This window comes from Patagioenas fasciata, chromosome 5, assembly GCF_037038585.1.
Source record: "Patagioenas fasciata isolate bPatFas1 chromosome 5, bPatFas1.hap1, whole genome shotgun sequence".
NCBI lineage: Eukaryota > Metazoa > Chordata > Aves > Columbiformes > Columbidae > Patagioenas > Patagioenas fasciata.
In genome coordinates, this window is record NC_092524.1 from 23,397,423 (window position 1) to 23,423,613 (window position 26,191).

Genomic DNA, 26,191 nt, shown 5'->3' on the forward strand with positions numbered 1-26,191 from the left:
CTCTCATGGTTCACAGGGACATACACAGGGACAGTTCACATCATGCACACTGTGACCCACAGCAGCCTTGGTGTGTTGCAGTAGGCTATCCTGTCCTCAGAGCAGCAGATGTCCAGGCCATATGTCTCTTCCTTATGACTCCTCACAGCCTGGGACAGGCTCACAGTAAAGGCCTTGGGGTAAGGGCAAGGATAGTGAGGAAATGCAATATCACCTTATAGGAGGAGAAAATTGGTCAGTCTGGGGAAAAGACGGTCAGAGCAGCTGAATAAGAGATGGAGTCGCCTGAAATTCAGATGTCATTGCCATTCAATGCTGAGAAGCACAGTCTTGTGATGGCATTTTTTAAATTAAAAAACCAAAACCAATTAAACAAACCAACCCAAACCAAAACAAAAACCAAAACAAAACAAACCAAAACAACCAGTTAAACACACAGTGGAGAATTGCTCTTTTTTTTCTTTTACGAGAAAATATGTCTGTTTCACAAATATTACTTCCAAATTACTATGCATATGTTATTATGACCTCATCTTTGTAGCAGCTCCAGGAACACAGAAATCCAGGCGCTGAGTTTTGCAATGCAGTGTGCTACAACGGAACAGCCTGTCAATACCTTACACAACAAGTTCACCTGGTGTTTATATGGAAGTAGCTTTTCCAGGTCTCAGCTCAGGTTGAAGCCTCATTATGGTGGATGCTGTACATGCACACGGGAGAGATTCCTTAGCCCAGATAGATTATGGTCTCTCTAACATCGATACTTCAGAACTTGAAGGCATAGTGAAAGGAGGTGCCTTAACAAGGATCTCAAATGAAGTTTGTGGCAGAAGTGCAAACACATTAAATTCAGATCTTCTTGGCTGAAACCTGTGTCCTTCCAGAAGCCCCTGCCTTCCACTGAGCACTTTGCAGACTACTTTTTACCTGTCTGTCCTCTCCAAATGTTTACGGGAAACTTCTGTGCCATGATGGTTAGAGATTCAGATCTACAGAGGAAAAAGAAGAAACAAGAGAAATATCTTTTGGGGTGCTCTGGATAGAAGTCAGAAGATTTATGTATGGAAATTATCTGTCTGCCAGGGATTTAGAAGTTGAAGTGAGAACTATGAAGTGTTGTTGCTAAGGCCAGGGTGAACTGGGACAAAACCCAGCATACCCTGAACACATACATCATTTTCAACAGGGAGCTGTCAATTAGCACAGAGCAAGTCAAATGTCATTGGAGAAAAATCTCTGCTCTTTGGGGAAAGGAGGAATCTGTCTGTGGCTGAAAAGCGAATGGTTTGGCAGCAGAAGCTCAGCCAACTCCTATCACTGGATTAACAAATTACACAGATATGTTCCTTCCTTTGTATTTACAGCACATGACTGGTAAGAAGGCTCAGGAAAGGGGGATAATGTGAGAATAGTTCAGTTTCCACATGTAATGTCAGCTCAGTGGTCAGAAGGGATTCTGATGAAAGCCAGCAGCCTGCAGCAGGACACAGCCTGTCTGTCTACATCTAGCAGATATACTTTGCTGTTTAAGGGCATAGGATCCCATCTCCTCATCCCAGATAAAACGTAGCATTATAAGCTATGGATATTTCCCTCTTTGTACTTCCCAGCACTTAAATTAGTGCTGAGCCTGTGTCTTTAAGCCCTATTTGTTGTTTCTCTTGTTGCCATAGCATTTAATGTTTCCTTGTTGGAGATTTCCTTTTGTGCCTTTTTTTTTTTTTTTCCCAGACTTTATCCCTCAGCACAGTTCCAGACCTGGGATTCCAGCCACTTTTGACTAAATGGAAACTCATTTTTCTTGATATAAAAATATCAAGCCATGTAAATGCCTGTGGTTCAGATTTAGGTCCATGAGTCTAGAATAGCAGCACAGCTGAGAGTGAATGAGAGAGAAGAGGAAGAAGCAAACAGACCTCTGTGCATCTCGTCTCATTCCTCTGAGTCAACCTGTCCTCTCAAGGACAGGGAGAGGAATAGGCCTTTGCCATCCTCTGGCACAATAGCAATCCCTATGGCCTGGGGTGTTTTTGGTGTAAAGGTTGCTTGCCCCCAGGTTGCACCTGCAAGAGAGATGGCCAAGGCCAGTGTGCCCCATCTGAAGTGCTGACTCATATATAAGGGCCTGGTCTAAGCCATAGCTGAGGGAAGGTCTCACCCACTCAAGAATACAATGACTCAACAGCAAAAGAAATTGCTCAGTTTGGGCCTGATCCAAATTCGAAGAAAGTAGAAATTCAGCATTTAAGAGGTGCTGGTCCGTGGTTAGACCTAGCATCTCACTAAGATCTTTGCAGGCATGCAGTGGACATGGAAGAAAGCATGACACCAGGAGGCCTTCCTTTGCTACATCCCACCTTTGCAGTCTGCAAAAATCTGGAGTCAAGACTGCTCTCTGCACTCAGGGATGAGTGAGATTAAGGGTCCCTCAAAAGATCAGAAGTGGTTGGTGTAAGAGGAGAGGTAAGCTGAGCCTTGTGAAAGGAACTGTCTTTTCCTGAATACCAGAGAGTTCAGAAGGAAATTTTGGCTGGGTAGAGTATAAATGCTGTGTTGCTTCTTGTGCTGGACTGCTGCTGCATCTGAAAACTCCTAGAAAACAATGGTGTGGAAAAGTTATGGCAGTACCTGTAAAATGCAGATCACATATATTAATGCTGTCCTGAAACCTGTACTAGTCTAAGCCTCTGGTTACCTATCTGGAAAACAGAAGTAATGAATGAATTGTCTTAGTAAAGTGTCTGCTGATATAGGGAAGGAAAACATGAGCTAAGTACCTCTAATATTAAGCTGTTTCTTACAGCACTATTAACACTGCTTTCTGCAAATCATTGCTGTTGACTCACCCTGGCATTCAAGTTATTTACAGTGCACAAAATGTCAGTCTGTTACATTACAGCACAGATTGAAAGAATAAGATAAAATACTCTAGGGAATATGGCAAAAAGTTTTAACTAGCTCTAACTAACAGCTACTGCTAATTATTAAAATTATACATTTCACCAAATTACATTAAAGTAATAATAAATGTTTCAGCTACTGTATTATGTCATATTATAATCTATCAGAAGCAGCAGTGCGTGCCAGTAATGTATCATGAAATTACATTTTAAAAATGGAAATAATTTAAGAAGTGGGGAAAATTAAATTAAATTTGAAGTAAAATTGTGATGCAAACCCAAACATTTTCCATAGTGCTTTTCTAATTTTGAACATTTTTCATTCAAATTCTCTTCATGAGACTTCAAGGAGAAGCAAATCCAAGGTCATTTCTGGAACTTTTTGTGAGATGAAAATGGCAAGTGTGGTGCCAAATTCAAACAACTTTCCTGGGTTTTGCACACTTGTATTATCTTGTGGTTTTGGATTAATACTTCCTGTCTAATACTCATGGGTTTTGCTGCTGTACGGGGAAAACTCCTGAAAGAAAGGAATTTCAATAAAAAGCTTGTTAGCCATACTACCATGATTTATTTTTATTATGACTGGAAGTAGTATCGGGGCGGGGGGGGGGTTGATTTGGGGTTTTTGTTGCTGTTTTTGTTGTTTTATTTTGTTGTGTTTTTTTTGTTTGTTTGTTTGTTTGGGTTTTTTGTTGTTGTTGGTTTTTTGTTTTTAATTTTGCACACAAAAGGAAAAAAATGTTTCTGACAAAGGGCAAACTAGTAAAATCCTGATGGTGAAAGTCTCTTGATTTTCTTGAAAGCCCAGGAGAAAAGAGGGCTAATGACAGCAGCATGAGTGAGGGAGCTGGGTAAACCATGGTTAGGGAAGTAGAAAATGTTGATCAGCCACGCCATTCTACTCTCCAAGCCTCGCTATCAAAGCACTGTGTAACCATACAGAAACGTGCTGCAGCTGCAATGAAGAGCCACTGCTCTGAAAAAGCATAGGCTGACTTCCCTATGGACACTGTTCAGTTGAAGCTGATATGCTCTGGCATAGCACAAAGTGGGTCTGCTGCAAATCAAGGATTACAGGTATATTTGTTGGGCAGTCCAGACGAATGACTGGTTGGCAACAACTGATCTTCCAAACAGATCCACAGCTGGGATTTCTGTTACCTGAACAGTTCACATTAATTGTATCTCTCTAGCTTTGCCAGGATCCATAATGAAGCCTATTCAAGTAGCCAACAAGAAGCACAAGTAACTAGTGAAGACTGAGAGCTAAGTAAGACAGTCTGGATCTTCTTTTCCAAGCACCCTGGCTGTTAGTGAATATGCCCATTTCCAGGCAAGTATAATTAGAGCCTGTGGTAAATACCAAGGGGGATATAAAAACATTTGTAAAATCAAGATACACATCCAAGCAATACTGTCTGACACTGCACCGCAGAATTGCAATCGTGAAAATCAAATTATGGCTTGAGAGGGGAAAAACTTAAGTTGCATCTAAAACCCTAAGGAAGATCATAAAAAAGATCCATAACAGATGGAGTTTCACAAAGATTAGAGACATACAACCATGTACTGAAACTGTGCATAGGAATGCTCAGTTCAAGTTTCTTTTTAGTGCAGGGCTCCTGACTTGGGTAAGTCAGGGTGGTGGCAGTCCCAGATACACCTTCTCTTTCCTGAGCTCCCTTCTGTACATACCAGGCTACAGATTATTTCTGTTCCTACCTCCTTGCCAGCCAACCTAATTGCCCCCTCACCAGCCAAGCTAAATTAAATGATGTTTGGATTTTCATCAAGAGAAACATTGGAAATATAATAGCATGACTCTTCCCTTACCAAGGCTGCCTAAAAGCAACTCCTACAGGTAAACAGCTTTCCTGAAGCCAAAGATTGATTCCATCTTTTGTTTATTTTAAAGATCCAGACCTCAGACTGTATCATCATTTTGCCAATTACACCCCTGTCAGCACAGTCAACTGCATCCAAAATACAGGGTGTCAAAGGCTCTGAGCTCAAAGAAATGTTTCAGCTAGCTCTTGGCTCCTCCCCTTGGCTTCTGGATACAGTGCACATGTGCACAGAAGCAGTCACTATCTCATATCAAAGCTGACATCCCAATCTGTAGAGCTATCATTATGAGGATTGATTTAGATTTTGACTTTCCCACACACAGTGATAGCCCCATGTGCCACAAACGCAGATCCTGTGTAAGCTGCATGTGGTGGAGGTATGATCCAAATTCTCGTACTGCTTGTTTGCAGCAGACCCTGACCTCCCTTTTTTCTGTGACTCCTTCTAGCTCAACATCTTATTGATTAAACACTTCGTTTCCATGTGCCTTTTGCATCTTTGACTGCTTTTCGTCTGGAGTGGGGAAGAAGTCTCATATAGACAAGTATTGAGAAAGCTGAGCTGCTTACTTCTATCTTGGTATTCTGACCAGTGAGCCCTACTAAAAACACTGAATCATGGAATAAATTGCATTTAAGTAGAAACTCTTAGTGGTACATGGACAGCATTTTAACTTCTTTGGACATTACAGAGCGTTTGACCATAATCGGATTCAACCTTGAAATTTTAAGATAACAAAGCAATTAAGATGGGTGTTGCACATTAAATATTATTTTGTTTCTTGAGCAGAAATCATAATATAAGCCCATCTGAGCATGTCACAGCTGTAGTCTTAAGCACAGCCTGAGCATCATCCTCACACTGCATATTTAAGCTAGTCAATATTGTGCTTGCTTTGGTTTTGGCAGCAGGAGACAGGAAGCTCTCGAAGTCCTCATGTGGGCTCCTGAGAGCTGCAGCTCCTGGTGAGAGGATATACAGAAGAAAGTCTAAGGTCTTCACATAGGCTTTGTCCTTGTTGTCTTTCAGCCTAGCAGGCAGAGGAGAGAACACCAAAAGTCATTTTACATAATTGGTTTAGTGCCACCCTGTATCTGAGGAAGTTCAGTTGCCTGTTCAAATCCATCTCAAAGCTTAAAAAAATATATGTAGATTTTCTCCATTATGACTTTGTTTGTGCTGTCTCTTGTTACCTCCCTGGTCTGTTTTTTTGTGACTCAGTGGAAAATTAGCTCCTGTGACAGCTAACAAAGAGCAGAAGGAAGAGAGAGCTCACTTCAGTAACTTGTGACTATGTTTATTTTACTCTTCGTTGGGGGATTTATCTTATGACTCTTTCTAAACTGTTTACAGAAAGTTTGACAGCTAGGCAGAAAGTAATTCGCAAGGAAACTGGGCTCAATTAAAACAAAAATGTTGGCCAGTTTCCCAGAGGAAAAAGAACTCTTTTCTGTAGTATCTGTGCTGGTCTTCCTCTTCACTCACATATTGGGAAAGTCCAAATGTGGTAACAGCAAGCTAAGCAGGGATAAAGACTGAATGAACTGTAGCTGGCCTGGAAGATGAGGAAGCTCATTTATCCCCCAAACTTTTTTGCTTTTTTTCTGATCTTTGGTTTGAGATCAATGAGAAGGACACAGTCCTACAGAAATCAGGAGTTATGTGAAATGACAATGTATAGCAACAACAAAAATAATAAAGTTCTACTGCATTGACTTTCTTGAGTGTTCACCAGCTCCTCCTAGCTCTCAAGAAGAACTCAAAGACCTCTTTAGACATCATCAAATGAATTATCTTCACAGCATGCCACTCTGTAAGTGGAGAAACTGAGGCACAGGCAAGCTAAGTGGCTCACCCAATGTTGCAGAAAGGAAAAGCACTATGGCCAGTTGCAGAAACTAACACCTACATTACCTGTCTTGCTAAACTCTTGGATATGAGAAAGGCTGAGGAAGAGACTGTTATGCTTTTGTATTTCATCTTTTCCAGAAAAAAGACACACTTTGTGCAGCACATGGTAAGCACAACATGGAGCATTGCTTCTTACTGCTGTGCTGTTTAGTGGCCAGCCATAGGTTTTGCAGGCTGAGGAACGAAGTATTGTTTTGGGCCAGTTAAGCTATGCAGTAACTGAAATGCTTTCTTGTTTGTAGATAAGGCATTTGGATTTCATTTAAACACATTTTGATTTAACAAAGCATTATGGTATTTTTAATAAAGCCTATTGAATACAAAAATGTTTAGATATGGGGCAGATTCTGTTCCTGCAGTCCTTAACCTCTGAAGGGTACTTTCCCCGTTCGTTTTATATCAGTTGAATCCTCTTAAATGCAGTAACTATCACTTGCTTCTGACTATTTAGTCATTCCTTAAGAGAACGCTAGTTAAATACCAGATGAGTAAATCAGCAATCAATAAGACATTTATTGAATGTTAATGCTGTGTTTAATAAGGATTAGAAATTTAAACGGGTCACATTAAGATGTGGAGTGCACAGCAGGGCAACTTCACAAGGTCACCAACCCCAAACACCGAAAAATCATGGGCTGGGACCTTCAAAACTAGGACACTTTTTTTGTGACTCAGATGTGTCTTTTGTTTCCTGCTTCTCACCCCACCAGTGGGAAGGCTCCTGACAGAGAATATCTCCACTGCAGAGCAGACCATGGTGTAGGGATCACTGCAGTTGCAGAGACCCACTTGAGTCTTAATTTAGGCTAGTCAGGAAAGTGTGGCACCTTTCCTGTGCTAAAAAGCTGAACCCAGGGCTTCTGAGTTCAGACAGGGACCTTGACTAATGCAGCTAGATCACATCCAGGCTCAGCTGCCTTGCCTTCAGACAATTTGGCTGTCCTTACATACAAGGCAGACTCTATTTATTTTCTTCAGTGAAGACTGAGAGTATCAGTCAATAACTTGATCCCAACAGCTGGAATGTGTAGAAAAACTGTTACAATAGGAATTGCAGCAACAGCCAATGCTCCCAGAAGAGACATCTGCTGGAAAGAGCTAGGAGGGTTGGAAATCTCATCATTTGAGTCACTTGAAATTGAATGTGGAGGAATGAAGAGCCCCTACAAGCAAGGAGAGAGCCTCAGTGTGGCCTGATGCAAAAGACTATACTGTCACCTGAGATGGGACCATACCTGTCCTCAGTAATACACTCGCTCCCCATATGTGGATAGAGGTCACATCCTGGAGTGCATGGGGTGCTACATATGCTGATGTGTATGCTGCTGGTTCAGCATGCTATTGTACAGTGCTAAGTGACTGAGTATCAGGCCAAGGATGCCTGTGTGGGCAAACTACAGGCTCCCTGGTGCACCTGGTATGGGTAAGAGATGGGCAGAGCTGAGAAACCATGAACCATGCAGGCACAGTGCAAAGATGACCTTCTCTAGCAGGACCCATGGCCGAAAGGAAAGAGACGGGTACACTGCTCCCCATTTCTCAGTACCTCACCTCTCAGCTTCATGCAGAGGCAGAGGACACCTTTAAGGAGGGGAGGGACTAGGGGAAGAAAAGCAAAGGTCCATTGAATTCATATATTTCTTTCTTCTGTGTCTTCCCCTTCCAGCATTGCGGGCAGCTGGAGGGGCTCCTCTGTCCTTGGAAAGAATCCAGCAACCTCTCAAGGCAACACAACGGAAAGAAGATATTAGGGGCCTGTAAAGCAGTTTTGCTACTTAAGCTGGTCCTTTTCTCTGCTTCATTTAGAGAGAATTGAACAGCTGCCTTTCCACTGGCACAGCTGGGCTTTTTATCTTAAGACTAATAAGAACAGTTTCACTGGCAGTTCAAAAGCTGCACTTTATGACTTTCCCAGTCATAGATACATCTTGAAGTACAATTTCTTGGATTTGCAAGATAGGTCTGAAGGAATTAAGGTCTATAGGCTGTTATCAAGGTGCTTTGACCTTTTCTTTTCTGGAAAGACACTGAGTTTGGTTTTCCCTTCTGTTTTCTGTTATGCTGTACCATGGCAGGTACCTGGAATTACTGTGGACTGTATTGAACAATATTCTTCACTCTCATATTCTGGCAGCCACAGGAAGGAAAAGCGAAAAGCTATTAATATATGTGACATGAATATGTAGGCCACGGTATCTGACCCTTCAGGAAACCCTACCTGAAAGCAGAGACTAGTACCCAATGCATTATTTATCCTCTCATGTGATAATTACCTTTTGGCTCCCTGAGTCGCCTCAGCAGTTTCATTTGAAGAGGCGTCTGCAACCACTTTACTTCCTGGCCTAAAAAAAAAAAAAGAAAAAAAAAGTAATGGACACAAATGGTTACTGTGTTTCCCTCCAGAATGGACTGTATTTCAGGGTGAGCAGGAAGCAGTGACTTCCCAGAACTGTTCTAATGTGGATGCTGCAAGTTTCAGTGAGCTGCTCGCCACTGTGCAGCTTTGCCATTTCAGATCAGCCAAGGATCTCACTCCAAGTCATGAAAACCAAGGTCATCATGCCTGATGTTGCTTATTTGGAAAATCCTCCCAGCTGAATCAGCTGTCTGGAGAGGCTGGGTTGTATTTGTATAATGGATGTTGCTGACCTAGAATTTCAATATATTTCTTTCATGACTGTTCTGCAGACTTTGCTTGTCAGAGGTCCTGAGAACATCAGTACAAATTTCTTTCCATCTTTGCAGATTTCTTTCCATCTTTGCAGATCACCTTTAATAGGAATGAGAACAATTTCCCTAACTGAGCATCATCAGGCACCTGACAAGTCTTATGAGTATTTTCAAGAGCCAGGTACAAGACCTCAAGCACTTACTCATTTATTGCTTTGATATTAAGAGCAGAGAGTCACAGATGTTAAAAACAGAGAGTCTCAGAGTACAGGGGAGATAGGATCCATTCTATGTACAGAAATCACCTATCTTCATGCTCTACATGGTGCTTCAGTATTCCAAAAAAAAAAAAAATCTTTGTAGAGTCCGTCTGTCTGGGAGTTTTTCTGCAAAATCAATTATGGAGGCAAAGCAATAGAAAAGGTTCCAGATTTCTCTATTCTAGGCGGAGACAAGTTTGTAAATACTTCCAGAAATCACTTGCAGGTCAAGGTCTCTAATGTTCACCTCGCTGCTATGAAATGCAGAATACCTTAACTTGAGCCTTCCCCCAGTCACAACCAGTTGTAAATCCTGCCCTTTGGTTGCCAGAATATCTCATCATGAGGAGTGCTTTTTTTGGTTGTGAAATACAAATCCACCTTGACAGAGCCGTAGTCAGGCATATACATGGGTGTTGCTCATATATTTGTACAAAGCTCTCCTATAGTGTGGAAATAACTTGTAGTGACAGTAAGCACATAACATTTTTGCACACTAACTTTTTGCCAGTAGTTTATTCCAAAATTCCCACCCTTCCCCAAGAGAAACATGCTATATTAGCAGTAGCATTGTTTTGATGGTAACCCTGCATCTGTACAAGACAGGTTTGCAGGCACAACTCTTTTCCACTAGCCAGCTAGTCCAAATAACTTCCTTGCGAAGGAAAGAATTGAGACACACAGACCACATGGACAAAGGGCTCTGTGCAGGGGCTGCACTTCTTCCAGGAGGCTGCAGGTTCAGGTAGTGCAGAAGGACAGTGTAAAACACTCTCACCAAGTAAGCTGGCACCAGGCAGGCTGCATCAGGAAGACCCTGTGATCAGCAGGAGTGCTGTGATTCAGCCATTCTAGGTTACTGGGATATGGAGAGCTGATCCTGCCTTGATGGATGGCTCCCGAGGCCCACATTTTCACTGATCCAGTAGCTCAAAACAAAAAGAGAAAAAGCATGGAGGGACATGTAGCACTGAGGAAGCAGGGGCATCATTTTGCTACAGCCTGTATGCATCGGCTCTCACATCCTCAGGGCAGACCCCAGTTCCACCAATGCAAGCACATTGCACCATGTGCTCAGTGCCCCTCTCCTGACAGCAATCCCAGGTGGTTCCATTAAAAATGGCTATCACTAGTTTGAGAGCTCGCTGGCACCAGCTCACTGCCAGAAGCCAAACCAACCTACTAAATAGGGCTGGGAACAAGCTGCTCAGGGACACCTGGGGAAATGCTGGATAGAAACAGAGGTGTTTGGTAACCTGATGGATAAAGAAGGAAGAGTGCAGATAGAGCTAAAGTACTCAGAGTGGGAACAAGCTGTATACAAAGTTTTAGGAGAGTGAAATCTAGAAAAATTATGCTGGACTGAAGCAAAAAGCCCCTATTCTGACCCCACCCAGAATCTGGAACCACAATTCAGAGTAAATGAAGGACTTGATGTGTTGTGCTATTGAGAGAGATCACCACAAAGCAATAGCTCAGGCTGTCCCACTACAGTTTCCAGAGAAAGAGCTTACAGCCCTGATGAAGTTAATGTGGCAGTCACTAGACTCAGTAACTTGTCGTTGAGGTGAGTTAGATCTGGCATTGGGTATACATCCAAACCAGTAATGAAGAGAAAGTGTCAGCACTCAGTGAAGGGAGAGAAATTTCCATGAGCCTGGGAAGGATTTGGAGGGGCTAGTCTTGGTAGTCCAAAAAGGTTTTTGCTGGAAAATAACTTCCATGCCAATGTCTCTGTAACTTGGGGGTCGAGGGGTTGTACTGAAGCTTTGAGCTGTGAGAGAATATCAGATGAAGATATGCAATGCTACCACAGGCCAGAACTTCCCTGAGCCAGAGTGCCAATACATGGCTGTTGTCATCCAGCAGTGGGCTGCAGCTGCATCCCCTCTGGCAGCTGCAGCTCCAGCCATGAGAGGATACTCTCTCCAGCCCCGGAGAGCACTTTGGAGCTGTTGATAGTTTTGGGCTCTGGTGCAAATGGAGCCTTGCTCTGCACCTGTTTTGCTAGCCTTCTTTGCCCAGCAGAGATTGTTAGCAGAGGCAGGGCTCTTCATGTCCGGCACAGGCAAGCTGTATCCAGAATAGTAAAGTCTCCATCTGCTTTCCTGTAATCCAAACCCTGTGAAAGCCCATTAGAGTTCAGCTTTTGACTTGAGTATGAAATAACTTCCACTGCAGGGAAGAAATCTTGAAATCTCTATTCGGTCCCCATTTCTTCTACCTTTAATGGGAGGAATCACTGCTGCCTGAAATTACAACTATCTCACATCACCAGGAAGCTGTGTGCTGGGGGTCAGGAGGGGAATGAGAACAAGGCCTTCACTTGGCTAAAATCAGTGTTAAACACTAGCAGCTAGGTATTCTATGAGCCTAGCTTTGTCAGGCTGCTAATATCAAGTTAATATAAGAAACAAAGCAAGGAAACCAGAAATTATTTTGTTATATTTTTACATGCTCAGATTCTGGGTCTGGACAGTGACCATCTCTCCCTTCTCCAGTACAGGGCTGAGAAGCTTGGAGACTGTATTTCCTTTATCTTCAAGCTGCTCATTGCAATGAAAAAAGCAGTAACAAGACATCTGATTGATCCAAATGTATCAGTGACCACAGTTTCAGGAATGTTTAACATGCTGTAAATTGAAGAGCACATCAGCTTGGCTGATGTTTAGCCCTCTACCAATCATCTGGTTTTAAAAATATTCCAGCTTATAAGCAGGACTAAGCCAGTGGGGTGACTCAGCAAAACTCTGGTTTGTTCTTTTTCCAGATAATATAGTCAGAGGCAGAGTATTTCAGGGAAATGGTGTTTGCCCAGCTATTGATTTAAGGGTGTAGTCACAGTATAGCTTACAAGAGGCAAGCTGTAATTGAAATGAATCTCATGCATAACTTGGAGCTTATGCTCACCTTAATTACAATAAATGTAATGTCCTTATTCATGATAATGGTACTTCTCCAAGTGGAACTTCCTAGTGTAGGCACTGGCAGTTGGATACGCACTAGAATTCATCCTGAAAGAAATGCAAATAATTCACTTAAATCAAAATAGCTGTGAGTTTTCTTAAAGCTATTTCAAACTGGAAAATGGCAGAGAAGCGAGATAATTCTGTGCCATTTCTTTGGTAAAAATATTCAGCCTTCTGTTGGATAAAAGCATCCTGCTTAGTCTAACGGTACTGTTCTTATTGGCCACCATGAATTATAGCAATCACCAGTTCCAAGTCACACACCTGGTGTTCACCATGTAGCTCATGTGGTTTCAAAGGATGAAAGTGTAAAGCATCATCTGGTAGTAAGGCCTCAGGGTCAGAATAACATGAGATCTGAATTCACAGGTAACAATAAGAATTATAGCTTCTATTGCACTTAGGGAAGCCAGGATGATTACTATTTCTCATGATTTCAGCAAGTCCCTTGTGCATGAGAGACCCAAGAGCACTAATGGTCCCAGTTAAAATAGTCACAGTTAGATGTGAGGTCTTGCTGTTAGAAAAAGCATCAGCCGCAATTTTCTACATGCACTAGCTTGTCCTTTCCGTGCCTGGCACTCCTATTTCTCGCCATGAGACCCCTCCACCCAGGAGTGAGCCCTTCACCAAATGTCTTCCTGCAAGTCGGTCTCCTCGACCTGGGCCCTGCTGGAGTGACGGGGCCCGACTGTCCGGGCGGTCCGGTCAGTGACAGCAGCGGCGGCTGCAGCGCGGCAGCGTGACCGGCGGGAGGAGCTGGTACGACACGACCGCTCGGCTCCCCAGTGGAGCGAGAAGGGCTCGCTTTGCTCCTCTTACACTATGCGGGCTCGGGGCCGCCCTCCACTGTGTGACCGCAAGAGATACGCTGCCGTCCGCAAACTCTGCGATGCCGCAGGGCGCGCTGGAGGCAAGGTGGACTTAAGGCATTGGCATCTCACAGCCAGAGCTTCCCCAGGAAGACTGTGAAGTCCCAGTTTAAAGGGGAATTTGAGGGAAAAGCCAATTAATTCAGTTTTTTTTTTTTTTTTTTTTTAAGTTGTTAAGGTGGATTAGGAGAGTTTGAATGGTTTGTAACAGAATCATATCAAAGAGATAATTCCTTTTTTCTTATATTAAAATAAATTGCATTCAATTCAACCTGGAAGACTGTGGAGTGGTTGGATTTTTTTTCTGTGATGTTTTAAGATTCTGTATGTGGTGGTTTTTCTTCCCTGATCCAACTCAAATAACTACTCTGGAGGACAGCCATGGCACTGATTGAAGAAGGGAGAGGTGTTTTAACTTGGCTCACAGACATGTCTTTCCTAGGAGAGGTCTCCAGTAAAATACAGAAAGTGCAGAGCTAAGCTTCCTTGCCTTGGGAAGGCAGGAAGCTGGAAAAGAGAGACAGAAACAGGTGCTCCTGTAATCTTCCAGTATACACCCTAACGTCCTCAAAGAGACAAAACTTGTAGAAAAGTGCTGGCTGTGGCTCCCTTGGGCACGAAATCCCTTGGGGTGGGGCTTGAAACTTCGCAAGCTTGAAACTTCCTCTCGGAGGATTAAAATACCAGGAAAATCTAGTCCGCACCGCAGACGGCGTGACGCACCTCATGGGTGAGCTGGCTACACACATCGGTGTGTACGGACGCCGACAGCGCTCCCCTTCGTACACACGGGCCCCGCAACAGCTGTCCCGTGCCGCCGCTGAAGTGGGAGAAAGCGGCGGAGGAGGTTGGGCTCTGTGCTGTCTTACGACCGCGCCCTGCCCACGGTCAGCGACAGCCCTGCCTGGCAAGGATTCTCAGCATCAAGTCGCGACATCCCGGCTTGGTTCTGGAGTGGCGCCTGTCCTTCAGGCGACCCTCTTGTGCAACCAGCTGCCGGCTCCGGGCCCCGCTCCCTGACCCCAGCGCCGGGTGGAAAGCGGAGGAGTCACCAATCCGCCGGTGACCGCGGCGCGACCCTGCCGTGCTGGTCGTGGGCGGGAGGCGGCGCGACCGCGCCCGGGGGCTCCGGTGGAGCCCGTGGACCGGCACAAGGGGCGACTACACCGGCGCGCGCCCCTCCTTCCGCTCCCCTCCCTCTTTTTCGCTGTGTAGGCTCCTTTGTGCTGCATGCAGCGGAGAGGAGGAAGTGGCGCAGCCGAGCGCCTCCGCTGCAGCACTCTCCATTCCCGCCAGCCGGCGCGGCCCCCACGACACTCCCTACATTTCCACCACCGCCACTAGGGACGTCGTCGCTTTAAGCCCAGGGCCACGCGGGAAGAGGGGGCGGGCCGGGCCGGGCCCGCCCCCTCTCCCCCCCCCGGCTCCCCCACGTGGTGCGGGTTGCCTGTGGCTCTCGGGTGCTGCTGGAGCTGAGAACATACGGGGTAGGTCTGTGGGGGGATCGTCTGCTGCAGCTGTTGCTCCCCGGGGGTCTGGTCCTGTCCGGCCCGGCCGGATCCGGCGCCATGCGCCAGCGCCGCGTCGAGCGGCCGAGCGGCGGGGCTGCGGTGCCGCTGTGTCCCGCGGCAGCGGCGTGAAGCGGCAGGAGGATGAAGAGGGCGAAACGGGCCGCGCCGGGCTCCCTGCCCGTGCTGGGGCTGCTGCTGCTGGCCGCACTGCCGGCGCTGTGGACGGTGCTGCTGCGGCGGGAAGCGGCGACGCAGCGGGAGCTGGATCTGGAGCCGCGCTCGCCCGTGGGGCTGCCCCCCGGGCGGTGGGGCTGGGGGCGCTCCTCGGCGACGCGGGGCGAGCCCGGCGGCGGTGGGCAGAAAACTTTCCGGGCGCTGCTGGCGCTGCCGGCGGCGGACCAGGAGGAACAGGGCGGCGAACGGCGGTTCGCTGCGCCCGGCTCGCAGCCGCCAGCCGACGTCGCCTCTCCGGTGGAGCGGGGCATCTTCTGGAGCCGTGAGCTGGAGAAGCAAGTGCCGCCGGGCTTCGCGGAGGAGGAGGCGGTCGCGTGGCTGTCGGCCGCGCGTGCCGCCCGTGTGGCCTCGCTGGAGCGGGGCGGCTGCGGGCGCAGTTCCAACCGGTTGGCACGGCTGTCGGACGGGAGTCGCGCCTGCGTCCGCTACGGCATCAACCCGGAGCAGATCCAGGGCGAGGCGCTCTCGTACCACCTGGCCGGGGTGCTGGGCATACAGGAGCGGCTGCCGCCCATGGCCCTCGCCCTGGTGGAGGCCCGCGGGCAGCAGTGGGAGCCAGTGCGGGAGGAGCTGCGTGGATCGCACTGGGTCGAGGGTGCCGTGGTCAGCCTGACCCGGTGGGTGGACAACCTTACTGCCGTTGTGGCCCCCGCGCCCTGGGGAGCCGAAGCGGGCGCCGGCCGGTGGCTGCAGCCGCTGTCGGCGGGGGAGCTGGGCGTCCTGCCGCCGTCGCAGCTAGTGGAGCTGGTGCAGTGGAGCGATCTGATCCTCTTCGATTATCTGACGGCCAACTTCGACCGTCTTGTCAGCAACTTCTTCAGCCTGCAGTGGGATCCAAGGGTGATGGGCCGCGCCACCAGCAACCTGCTCCGTGCCCCTGATGGTGGGCTCGTCTTCATGGACAACGAGGCGGGGCTGGTGCACGGCTACCGCCTCCTCGCCATGTGGGACCCGTACAACGAGTCACTGCTCCGCTCCATCTGCGTCTTCCGCGAGGGCACGGCGCGGCGTGTCGCTGAACTGCACCGCCGCCGCAGCGCCGCCGCCGAGCTGCGCCGCCGCTACCGGGCGCGGGAGCCGCTCTGGGCGCGCCTCGGCTTCCTCTCGGAGCGGCAGGCCGAGCTGCTGCAGGCCCGCGTCGACTTCGTGCACCGTCACATCGCCCACTGCCGGGCGCAGGCTGCCATGCTCTGACGGCCCCAGGGCGGGCAGAGGGTGGCGGCGAGTGCCTGTTGCCCGTAGTGTCCCGATTTTTCTCTCCTCCGAGGGAGGGGGACTTACCCCAGTGGCCGCCGAAGACTAGGGTGGGCCCTGCCCGCCACCTCGGTGCTCGGTGCCCTGTAACTGCCACGACTGCCGGGGATGGCGGGAGGATGCGGCCGCCAGGGGCGGATGCTCACGCTCAGGTGCAGGTAATAGCAGAATACCAGCCTGCCGGGGCTGTACAGAGGAGCAATTAATTAGCGTTTGTCAAGATCCCTGAAGATGCAGAGTGTGATCAGTGTAACTTGCCGTGTTCCACTCCGGGGTTCTGGTTCTAGAACTTGAAAAAATTAGAGGATTCGGCATTTTGAGTGCTTTCCTCAGGTCTGTTGGTGCACTCACCCTCATAAGAGACCCTGTAGGAAAGCAGTTGGCTTTGCCTGGATTGGGGTCAGCTACCTCTTCCTTCCAAAGGAGGCAGGTGGAAACATTTCCTTATATATTATTCCTTTTGCAGCAGCATATTTAAGTATGAATGTTGATATTCATAGACCAATAACTGATTGCACAATAGGGGAGTCCCTAACTAGCTTAACCTCCCTGTTCATGAAGCTTGTTCCTTACTGATTTTCTCTAACGAGAGTGAACCTTTCTACTGATTGTTAAATCTTGTTGATTGGGAAGTGTACAGGAAACCTGTACTCTGTTAGCTCTTATTCTCTTTTTGTTGATGCAGCGGGTTAAACTGTTCTGGTTCTTAAAGCATTTGTAGTCATCACTATAGTTGTTTCATCTGACCAGTAAAGTAACTGACTAATGAGCTACGCAAGAGGATGTCCTGGGTTTTAAAAACGTTGCTATGTGCTAAGACTTGGATACAACAGTTAAAGTGAAGGAAAAACTTTCATGCACTTTACTTTGACTTTTAAATTTTTTATAAAAGAGGACTTTTTTATTTTACAAAGTCTGCCTTTTATGTACATTGTATATGTTTGTAAGCTTTTCTGTAACATACTAAAGAAACTGACATTTCAGTAAAGCGTGTTAACATTTTGCTGCCTTTGCCCTGAATGTTTGCATACGGTTTGATAGGGAAGCATGCACCTGCTTGGTCTTCCCTAATGGACAACAGAGGCCACGTCTTTCCAACTTCTCACTGCACCAAACTGAACAAACTTTTACTTGCTCCCTCCGAGGAAAGGAGGGGTAGAGCTAAGCTTTCAAATGCTACCCTTTTCTCTCTCTTTCCTAGCTATTGTGTCACTAGAAGGGCAAAAGTTCTTTGAGTGGCTAAAATAATGTGCCTATTGCATACTTCAGCTGAATACACTTTTGTGTGTTTTTTTAAAGCAAACCTTGACTAGCACTGAGAAAACTGAAGCAGTTAGTTTCAGCTTACAGATATAGATGGTGTGGGCTTAGCTACCGTCAGCTTCTTTGGGTGCTGGGACTGGGTACCAACCTCTAAATACAGGTTACGTCAAGTGTTACTGTACCAGGAACATCCCTGGAGGTGGCAGTTACTTCCACTGGATGTTTATGCTGGTTCTCAGTTCTCTCTTCCCATTTTGGTTATCTTTGAAACAGAGGTTGAGGCAGAATTGAAGAACAGGAAAGCTTTTCAATCTTACTAAAATAATTGGTAGGTTTTCCTACCAAACTTGTGGCTCAAAATACAGCCAAAATAAGGATAAAGGACAAACTAATCCTCTTTAAACTGCGAATGCCACTATATATCCTGCTATAATTAAACAACAGCATAATCCCTTCTACATCTGAACAGGCACGTCTTGATGAAGGCAGCAACCTGCTCAGTGGCTGCTATGCAAGTAGGTGCTGTCTTCAGTATGTCAAACACTAACCTTCCCCTGAACTCAGGGCCATGTATTCATACCTGCAGGAGTTCTTGCATCTGCTAATATTTATTTAGATTAAACTTCACATAAAGACAATTTTCTTTGGCCATTACAGTGTTTGGATTTTTTTTTTTTTTAATAGGACAAGATGACAGCTTTAGTAACAAAATTAATGGTTGATTAGTTAGCTAAATTAGATATTGCAATTGTGTGTATGAGTATTTATTTTAAAATGTCCCAGCAGCCCTCAAGAATAGCTTTCATTCAACTGTTTAACTGACAAGGCTCTCTATTGAATTCATATTAATAGTTCACCGCATTTCTCTCTGTGAACAATGCATAGAATCCCATGTGACAGTCCTTTGCCATTTACATGACAATACATGATTTAACTGAGTAATTCTTAATTCTCCCTTAGTATTGCTTTGTAACTTGAATGTAGCAGCTGTGTTGCCTTCATCTAATGAAAATACATTTAAATAATAAACTACTGGCATAAATTTTAAACCACTGTGAGGAGCAAACTGCTGTGCCACAAACTTCTAAAGTTTAATTTCTGTTTAAATATTTCTATAAGTATGGCACAACTTTGTTTTTGATGGCTAATGGAAATAAATCTCCTTTGCAGTGTCTTAGGGCCAGAGCCTAGATAATTACACCTTTCAAGAAGAAACACACTTTTCTATTTGGTGACTGGTAACTACCTAGGTTACGTGTTCAAAAGTGATGTAGTTGCAGATTGATGTGAAACTAGAGGTGCTGTGCTAGAGCATCTGTGCCCTGCTGGGAAATACGTTTATTCAAAGAATATGGAGAATGGATTATGATATTTCACTTCTTTTGTTCTTTTAGTGCAGATCATCTGCTTCTGTGCTGGACAAAGCTTTTAATTATCACATTAAGGAAAACTTACCTTCTATGTGATTTCTTTAAGGTAAAGAGTTCATTGTAAATTAGTGGTCTGGTATACACTTTGCATGCCATTTTGCTGTAAATGCTGTCTAATGTTTGACTGTCTTCTAGGAGAACCAATGGGTGAAACTCTGCAAAGCTTTTTGTAGTATAGTTTCAACAGCACTTCTCCAACTGCTTTCTTCCAGTGGAGTTCCCTTTCAGCTAAAGTAATTGGACAGGCAAGCAAGACCGTTGCTTATTTGAGAACAAGAAGACTTTAGGACCTGGAAGAGATGAGTAAGAAGGTTGTCCTGTGCATTGCTGGCAGCTCAGCAGCACTTAACTGAGGCTCGAGGAACTGGCTGTGTAACTTGTATCACAATGGGGCTGTAGTGTTTTAGGTCTCACTCAGCAGAACACTTCTAGTATACACCTAACTTCCCACCCCTTTTCACAGGTTATCAGTGAAGTATGTGTTTACATGTTGGCTGCACTGGTGCATCTGTCCAATGTGGACTGTTGAACAGATCTGAGAAGAGAATTGAAAAGGATGGGTGGGGTTGGCAGCATGCTTTTTGTCCCAGATGTGAACCAAGAAGTCTGGTTTTCAGCTCTGTGGGAACTCATGTGCTTATCTGATAATACTAGCTTCAGAAAACAAACAAACAAACCAAACCAAACCAGGAAAAAGTGTTCAGAGGATTTTGTAATTTGAATGCACTTTGTTCAGTCCCATATTTCTGTATGTTTCCATGATTAAATTCAGAATGCCTCCCCCAGATTTTTTCTTTCATTGGAATCATCTCAGGAAGTGTATAGGGCACGCTACTCCCAGCTTGAGTTTATAGTGACTAGGATGTTACCTTCAAGCCCTAGTAGTGTGAGAGGAGGAACGAGTTCACAGTTTCCAAGAACTGCCTATGAGGTATCAAAGTTGTGTTTGCAGTGGCTGCTGCAACCCCAGGGAGCTCTGGACAGCAGAACATGGGTGAACTCAGTGGACTTTCCACTTAGTGTAAAAAGGAAGACTTGTATTCGCAGCACAAATGTCCTTTGTTTTTATTTGCTTGCATCTGGAGTAATTTCCAATGTGTATTTATTTTAATTGTGGGTTTCCCTTTGAGACTTTCCCTTGCTGTTTGGGAAGCTCTTCTCAGAAGGAGAGTCCTCTCTCCTTTCATGCAAAAGCAACTGCCCTGAGGATAGAGCCAAGTTGACCGCTGGTGCCATACTTCACTGTCTGTCTAAGGCCATGTCAGGCTCTTTAAATATTCTGGAAATAACTCGGGCCTAGTGAAAGACAGCAAAAATATAGTTAGTTATGCTTTGACTTATTTGGCATATAACATGTTGGCATCACCAGCATAGTTTTTGTACCCACAAACCAACCATGTTTTCCTTTTGAAGTTTGATGCATTTGTTTTTAATGGTAATAATGCTTAGAATTTTCTCACTGATGTTACTTGGCGGTCCAGGACTAACTTGGATATGAGATCATATTAAGACTTAATCCCATTTTGCATGTTATTCCTGCTTTGCAATCACAGCATAAAATTCAGTCACTCCTTCAGAGCTGCACTCCCTGTGTTGAAGGTGGCGCAACAAAGCTCCCGTGAGATTGGGCTGGCCTACACAGTAAGCAGTGCCTGCTGGGCACCCACACAACTGCTGCGACTCTCAATGACCTAGAAAACCTTTTGCCTTGCTGTCTTGGGTGCTAATGTAGCTCTCCCACTGAAGTAATGTGCACTCATCTGAGCAGAAGTTATTTCCCAACCTGCTGATTTGTATCTGCAAAGAGGATTTTGTTGTGAATCAACTGGTGTTTTAACAAACAGTATCAATCCCACTCTCAGTGTACTTTGCATATAGGGCAGGAACAAGGTATTATACCTGTAATGTCTTAACCCCCTCTTGTGCTGTGGCTTTCCATTACCTGCTCCAGGTGGAGGTGTAGGATCAGCTTACAGGAAAGAAGCACCCACACAGGCCTACATGGATCAGGATTGCTGCTTTGTGCAGGTGTGAAAGGAACTCTGCAGATGATGAGGAATTATCCCATCTGAAAGCAAACCAGCACTGCACTCAAGGAAAAGAGTACCAACTGGATTATTGGAGAATGAATGACAGCAACTGGACGACAAAGAGGATCTGATTCTGCAATTGCACTGGCTGGTTATGAGTGATCCTGTTATTCAACCACTTCTTGTGGATTTTTGTGCATGTGACACTCAGACCATTTCTGCAAGGGAAGAATCCCAAGGGAAGACTGGAAAATGCAGCTACTGCCAACGCAGGGAAAACTGAGCAGATATCCAGAAGACCCAGACCATTCCAGTTCCTGTTCCAGGCAGGGAAACAGAGGTAGGAGAATTTCAGGTGAGATACAAGCAGAATGCAAGCTGGAAGAAGAATAAGTTACAGCATATTGTAATACAATTAATACAGGCAAATTTAAATTGCATTGTTACATGTACTGGTAGATCATCATGCTTGTCTACCCTCTGTTGTCTGACCGTTTTAAAGTGTCACACAGTACCAAGCCAGTCTTTGGTGTCAAGCCAGCAGAACAAGTTTTGAAACAAGTAGTCAAAGGCATGAAAGTTCCAAAAAAGAAACAGATTTTGATGCACTTAAAAGTATGTCTGCAGCAATGAGACATGTTCAGTGAATTAACATGTGCACCTTGCACGGTGTAGACAGACACAGGAACGGAGGGGAAAGCCCTCCAGAAAAGGACCAAGAAGCTGTTGAATCCTTGAGGATGGCAAACGGCAAACATCCTTTGAGGAAATTGCATGACTGCAGAGGCAGTGTGTCCCCTACGACCCCTTTCTCCACCTTCAGTGACAGGACTTCAGCTACAGCCTCTGAAATGGGTCTTTTCTAGGTAGCCAGTGTCACAGAACAAGGAGAAAAATGTGTGTACCATGAGGCTTTTGGCACTTGAGTACAGGGGGCCTGCCCTTCCCCTGTGTAGACTACTGACAATTTGTGATCTTGAAAGCACAGGCTTGTTTTCAAAACTTGTCATTAAATGTTTTTGTTACCTGATGGATTTCAGCCTGCATAACATTGTGTATGTTCAATAATTGTCACTGCCCTCAATATTTAATTCAATCCATTCCAACCCCAACCAACTACCCCTTCTTTAAGGTCCCTCTTCTGCCAAAAACCTTCTCCCCTCATAGCTAGGATCTTAAAAAAATTCCTTGCCATGAGGACAGACAGATACTTACCTCAAGTACACACAAATGCAACCTGGTGATGAGGTAAGGAACAAACACATTTTGTATCAATATCTCCAACTCCAGCACAAAAGAAGAGGGGTGTTTTTCTGCATATTGTATGTTTCATTTAGAGGAATCATAATTTTTTAATGCACCTGTCTTGCCGGTTTCCTTTTTGTGTCTTGCTATGGAGGAAAAGGCATTAATAAACTATGGTTTAAAGCTGCTGGTTTTAAATTTTTTAATCTGTACATAATTTCTTGTACACAAGCTAGGAGTCTGCTCACTAATTTTTTTGCGTGAGTAACTGCAGTTAGTCAATTTAGTTTAGCTGGGTCACTTTCATGATCCCCAAAGTTTTCAATGCCTTTTGGTATGTTCAGGCTAAGGAAAAATAGTGGTTTCCTTTCCTTTGTTAAAAGCACACAGGATTTGTTCATCTGACAGAGTTATTTTTTAACAGTGCAGTGCAAATCAGATGTCATACACTATGGATGAACCTGGATGCAAGGATCTGGAGGGTATTAATGGCATTATTTCCCTTCACACCAGCTACCCAGCAAGTCAACTGCTCAGCAGAGATATTCCTGGTTTGATAACCACCAGAGATCAAAAGTAGACTCTCTGTTTGCAATTTGTTAAATGCGAGTAACGGGCTAAATTTTTTTTCTGATTTACAGCCCTGCAGGGGTAAGAGCAAGAATTTGCCTACCATTTGGATGCAAATACTGATGATGGCTATATCCATGATGAGAGTTATTTAAGATACCTTTCATCCTGCTTTCATAAATGACAAGGGGAAGTGACAGTGGTGCTCTTGCTCCTTTCTTTACTAAAAGAGCCAGAAGGATCCCAGCTAACCAAAGCTTGCAGTGAGAGTCAGGATGACTGTGCCTCTATCAAGGAATATTTCAAGTTACGCAAAAAATGAGGCAGTCATCTTCTGGCTCATAAAAACAATCATCTGTGTAGGATTTTATCAAAAGTAGCAGTAAATAAGAAAGAAAAGTTTAAACTGGGAATGTCACACTGAATCCAACTATGTTACTTTCAAGGCTCATTAAAGTGGTTAGTAGATAGCATTGAGTCATTCCTTTCCCAACAGCATGGCACAGTGCAAAGGGGAAAGGAAACAACCTGGGGACCAGCACAGCACACTACATGGAATGCTGTGCAGTGACAGAGCCTGAAGCTCCAGAAATTTTAGATTATAAAGCCCAGTGCAGTCAGAGCTGCTAACCAGGCTCTTCAGGTGCCTGTCAGCTGTAGAATGAAGGACAGTAACTGATGACTGGCAGTTTTATTACTGATTTGTCATTTATTATGAAGCTGATGAACTGACTGACTTTATGAAGATGAGTGGTTGGAGCTGATACAGATGCTTCTAGGTTCAGTCTCCTTTAAGAAGAAAATGAAACCATTTCCCTTCTTTATGCCTTTATTAGTGCTTCAGATGATTAAAATGAAATTAGAAATGTAATAGTGAATAGTCTAGATAGTTATTGTACTTGTATTTTGCTCCTCCTACTCAAGGCACAGAAATTAGGCACTTTTTGTCAATAATGGGTGTCCATACAGTTACATTTCTAGACCTCTCCAATGCAATCAGGGCACTGCAGTAACTGTGCTGTAGACTCTACAACACCTTGAAATTAAGCTGTTCCCATAGAAATAATTAAAATTATTTCTTCATGTATTTTGTAAGAGATAATATTTAGGACTTTTTCCTTGTGAATCCTAACAAGACAGGCTACATTTTTTCCTTCTTTCAAACTGTCAGGTTTAGCTCCTTTATCCCAAAGGGAGAGCAAATGACTATTTCATGTGGCAACATCTATTTCCTATAAAACAGCACAGCAATCCCACCTGTCTTAACAGTGGTTTTGGTGACACCAGGAAAGCTGTCTCTGATCAAAGAGGCATAAGACAGACAGGTTACATACTGATCTAAGACTGGTTGCTTCATGGGTGATGTACTGATACTTTGTGAAGGTATGGACAGTTTGGGTTAGCATGTAGATCATGGATGCAAATGCAGTGTCATCAGTTGATATGAATTGGGACACTGATGAGTGCAAGTGTCAGAGAGGCTTTGTTTGGCCCTGGGAGAAGAAAACTCCCAAGATCAGCACCAGTGCAACCATCTCCCTCCTCCTTCACCTCCCACCCCTTTATTTGGAAACATGTTTAAGTCACAGAACAACATAAAGTGTATTTAGGTAGGTTCAAAACAGGTGGCCTATGAAACTGCAAGATCTGTGCTAGCTCCACTGATGTGAGTGTAATCCATGTTGGCAGAGTAGCAGCTGGTGCAGGAGATAGAACCAGGTTCTTCCAGGAGCAGTCACTGTCTGCCATGAGCACTGTGTCATGGCTCTGTGCTCCAGCTGGCCTCAAACACAGCCAGCCCCGTAGTTACACACGTGCTATGTCACTGACTATGCTCGGGGCAAGGAGCCAGGGCAGGCACAGCTCCTGCCTGACACAAGTGGAAAACCCAACACATGATTTCTAGCAGACACCAAGTGGCAAAAAAAAAAAAAAAAAAAATAAAATTCTTTATATTTGCTAGTGAAAGCTATTGCCTTGCTCCAGACTTGGTGCTTCTCCCTGCCAGAATCATTCTAAGTACTTCAGCAGCTAAGGCTGGTCTTCAGACACAGGGTTCGACCTTGAAGCTTGGGAGCAAAAACAGAAGGATCTGTCAGAAAGCAGGGAGAGGGGTCCCTCAAGATGAGGCTACAGCTGAGTGCTGCTCAGCCAAGGTTCACAGTCCATGCTGATGGGAAGGCTGGGACAGGGCAGCACCACAAAATGGGAGTGGGATGGCTGCTGCCACAAGAGACGCAGCAGAGTCCAGCCAGCAGGAAGGAACATACTCCAGTGAATTTGTCTGTTCCAATGACACTTAAAATGCTTAAATCCTTATTTGTGACACCCTGGCACGTTTGAGTGCTGTGGTAATGACCAAATGCCACCTCTGGAAGGGGAACTTGAGCATATTGACCCCTCACCCTATTCAAACTGCTCAACTCCTTTTCTTTACCATCTAGATAATTTTTGCTTCTGTCCACACTTTGCAGCAAGTTCTCAGACATCACTAATATTCACACATGATGGCACACATTATGCCATACACAGATAAGTCTGCCCACCTTGTGGGACATGCTACCTCCTCTTTACTGCTTTGGGCTGGGGAGACCTACCTGTACTTACAGATAGTGCCCCAGAAACACCAGCTAGGGTGGTAAGGAACATGACATGCTATTCTATGATGAAATGCAAATAAGTGCTTTCTTCATTGTGATTTTTTCAGTCTGCTGTCAATTTAATAACATCCATCCATTTCTTTCAGTTCCAGAAACTATCAGTCTGTTAACAGTCATCAAGACAATTTCTTTTCGAAAAGGGAAGTGTATTCACGGAACAACTTTAAAAATTATCCTGCCTGATACAAATTACTCACAAGGCTCACTAACATTTCAGTTCTCAGTTTGCGTAATAGCTGAAAAATATAGGTGTGCCAGATAGAGCCTTTTGTGCATTAGAAATGACAGAATTTTTGCTTCTAACATTTCAGATGTGTATACATTGTCCTGAAATCATTGGGAAAGGGCAAAGATAAGAAAAGCGTTTACAGCATCTCTGTACAACTGTCAAGAAGCTGAGATATAACATGGGTAGATAATAAATAATAATGCTCATACTTAATGACACAGACCGTTCAGAGGTAGCAGTACAATAAATACTGGGGCAATATTGTAGATGTACACTCATGCTTTGGACTTATGCAGAGCATTTCATGATGGATTCACAGCACTTTACAAAGA

The 26,191-nt window shown here is 45.0% G+C and overlaps 1 protein-coding gene across 1 annotated transcript; it reads left to right on the forward strand.

Moving 5' to 3' along the window:
• The first annotated feature begins 14,177 nt into the window (after nucleotides 1–14,177).
• Nucleotides 14,178–17,434, forward strand: FJX1 (four-jointed box kinase 1). The gene has a single exon (XM_065839629.2). The coding sequence runs from the start codon at nucleotides 15,086–15,088 to the stop codon at nucleotides 16,370–16,372; it is 1,287 nt and encodes a 428-aa protein (XP_065695701.1). The 5' UTR covers nucleotides 14,178–15,085; the 3' UTR covers nucleotides 16,373–17,434.
• Nucleotides 17,435–26,191: the final 8,757 nt, after the last annotated feature.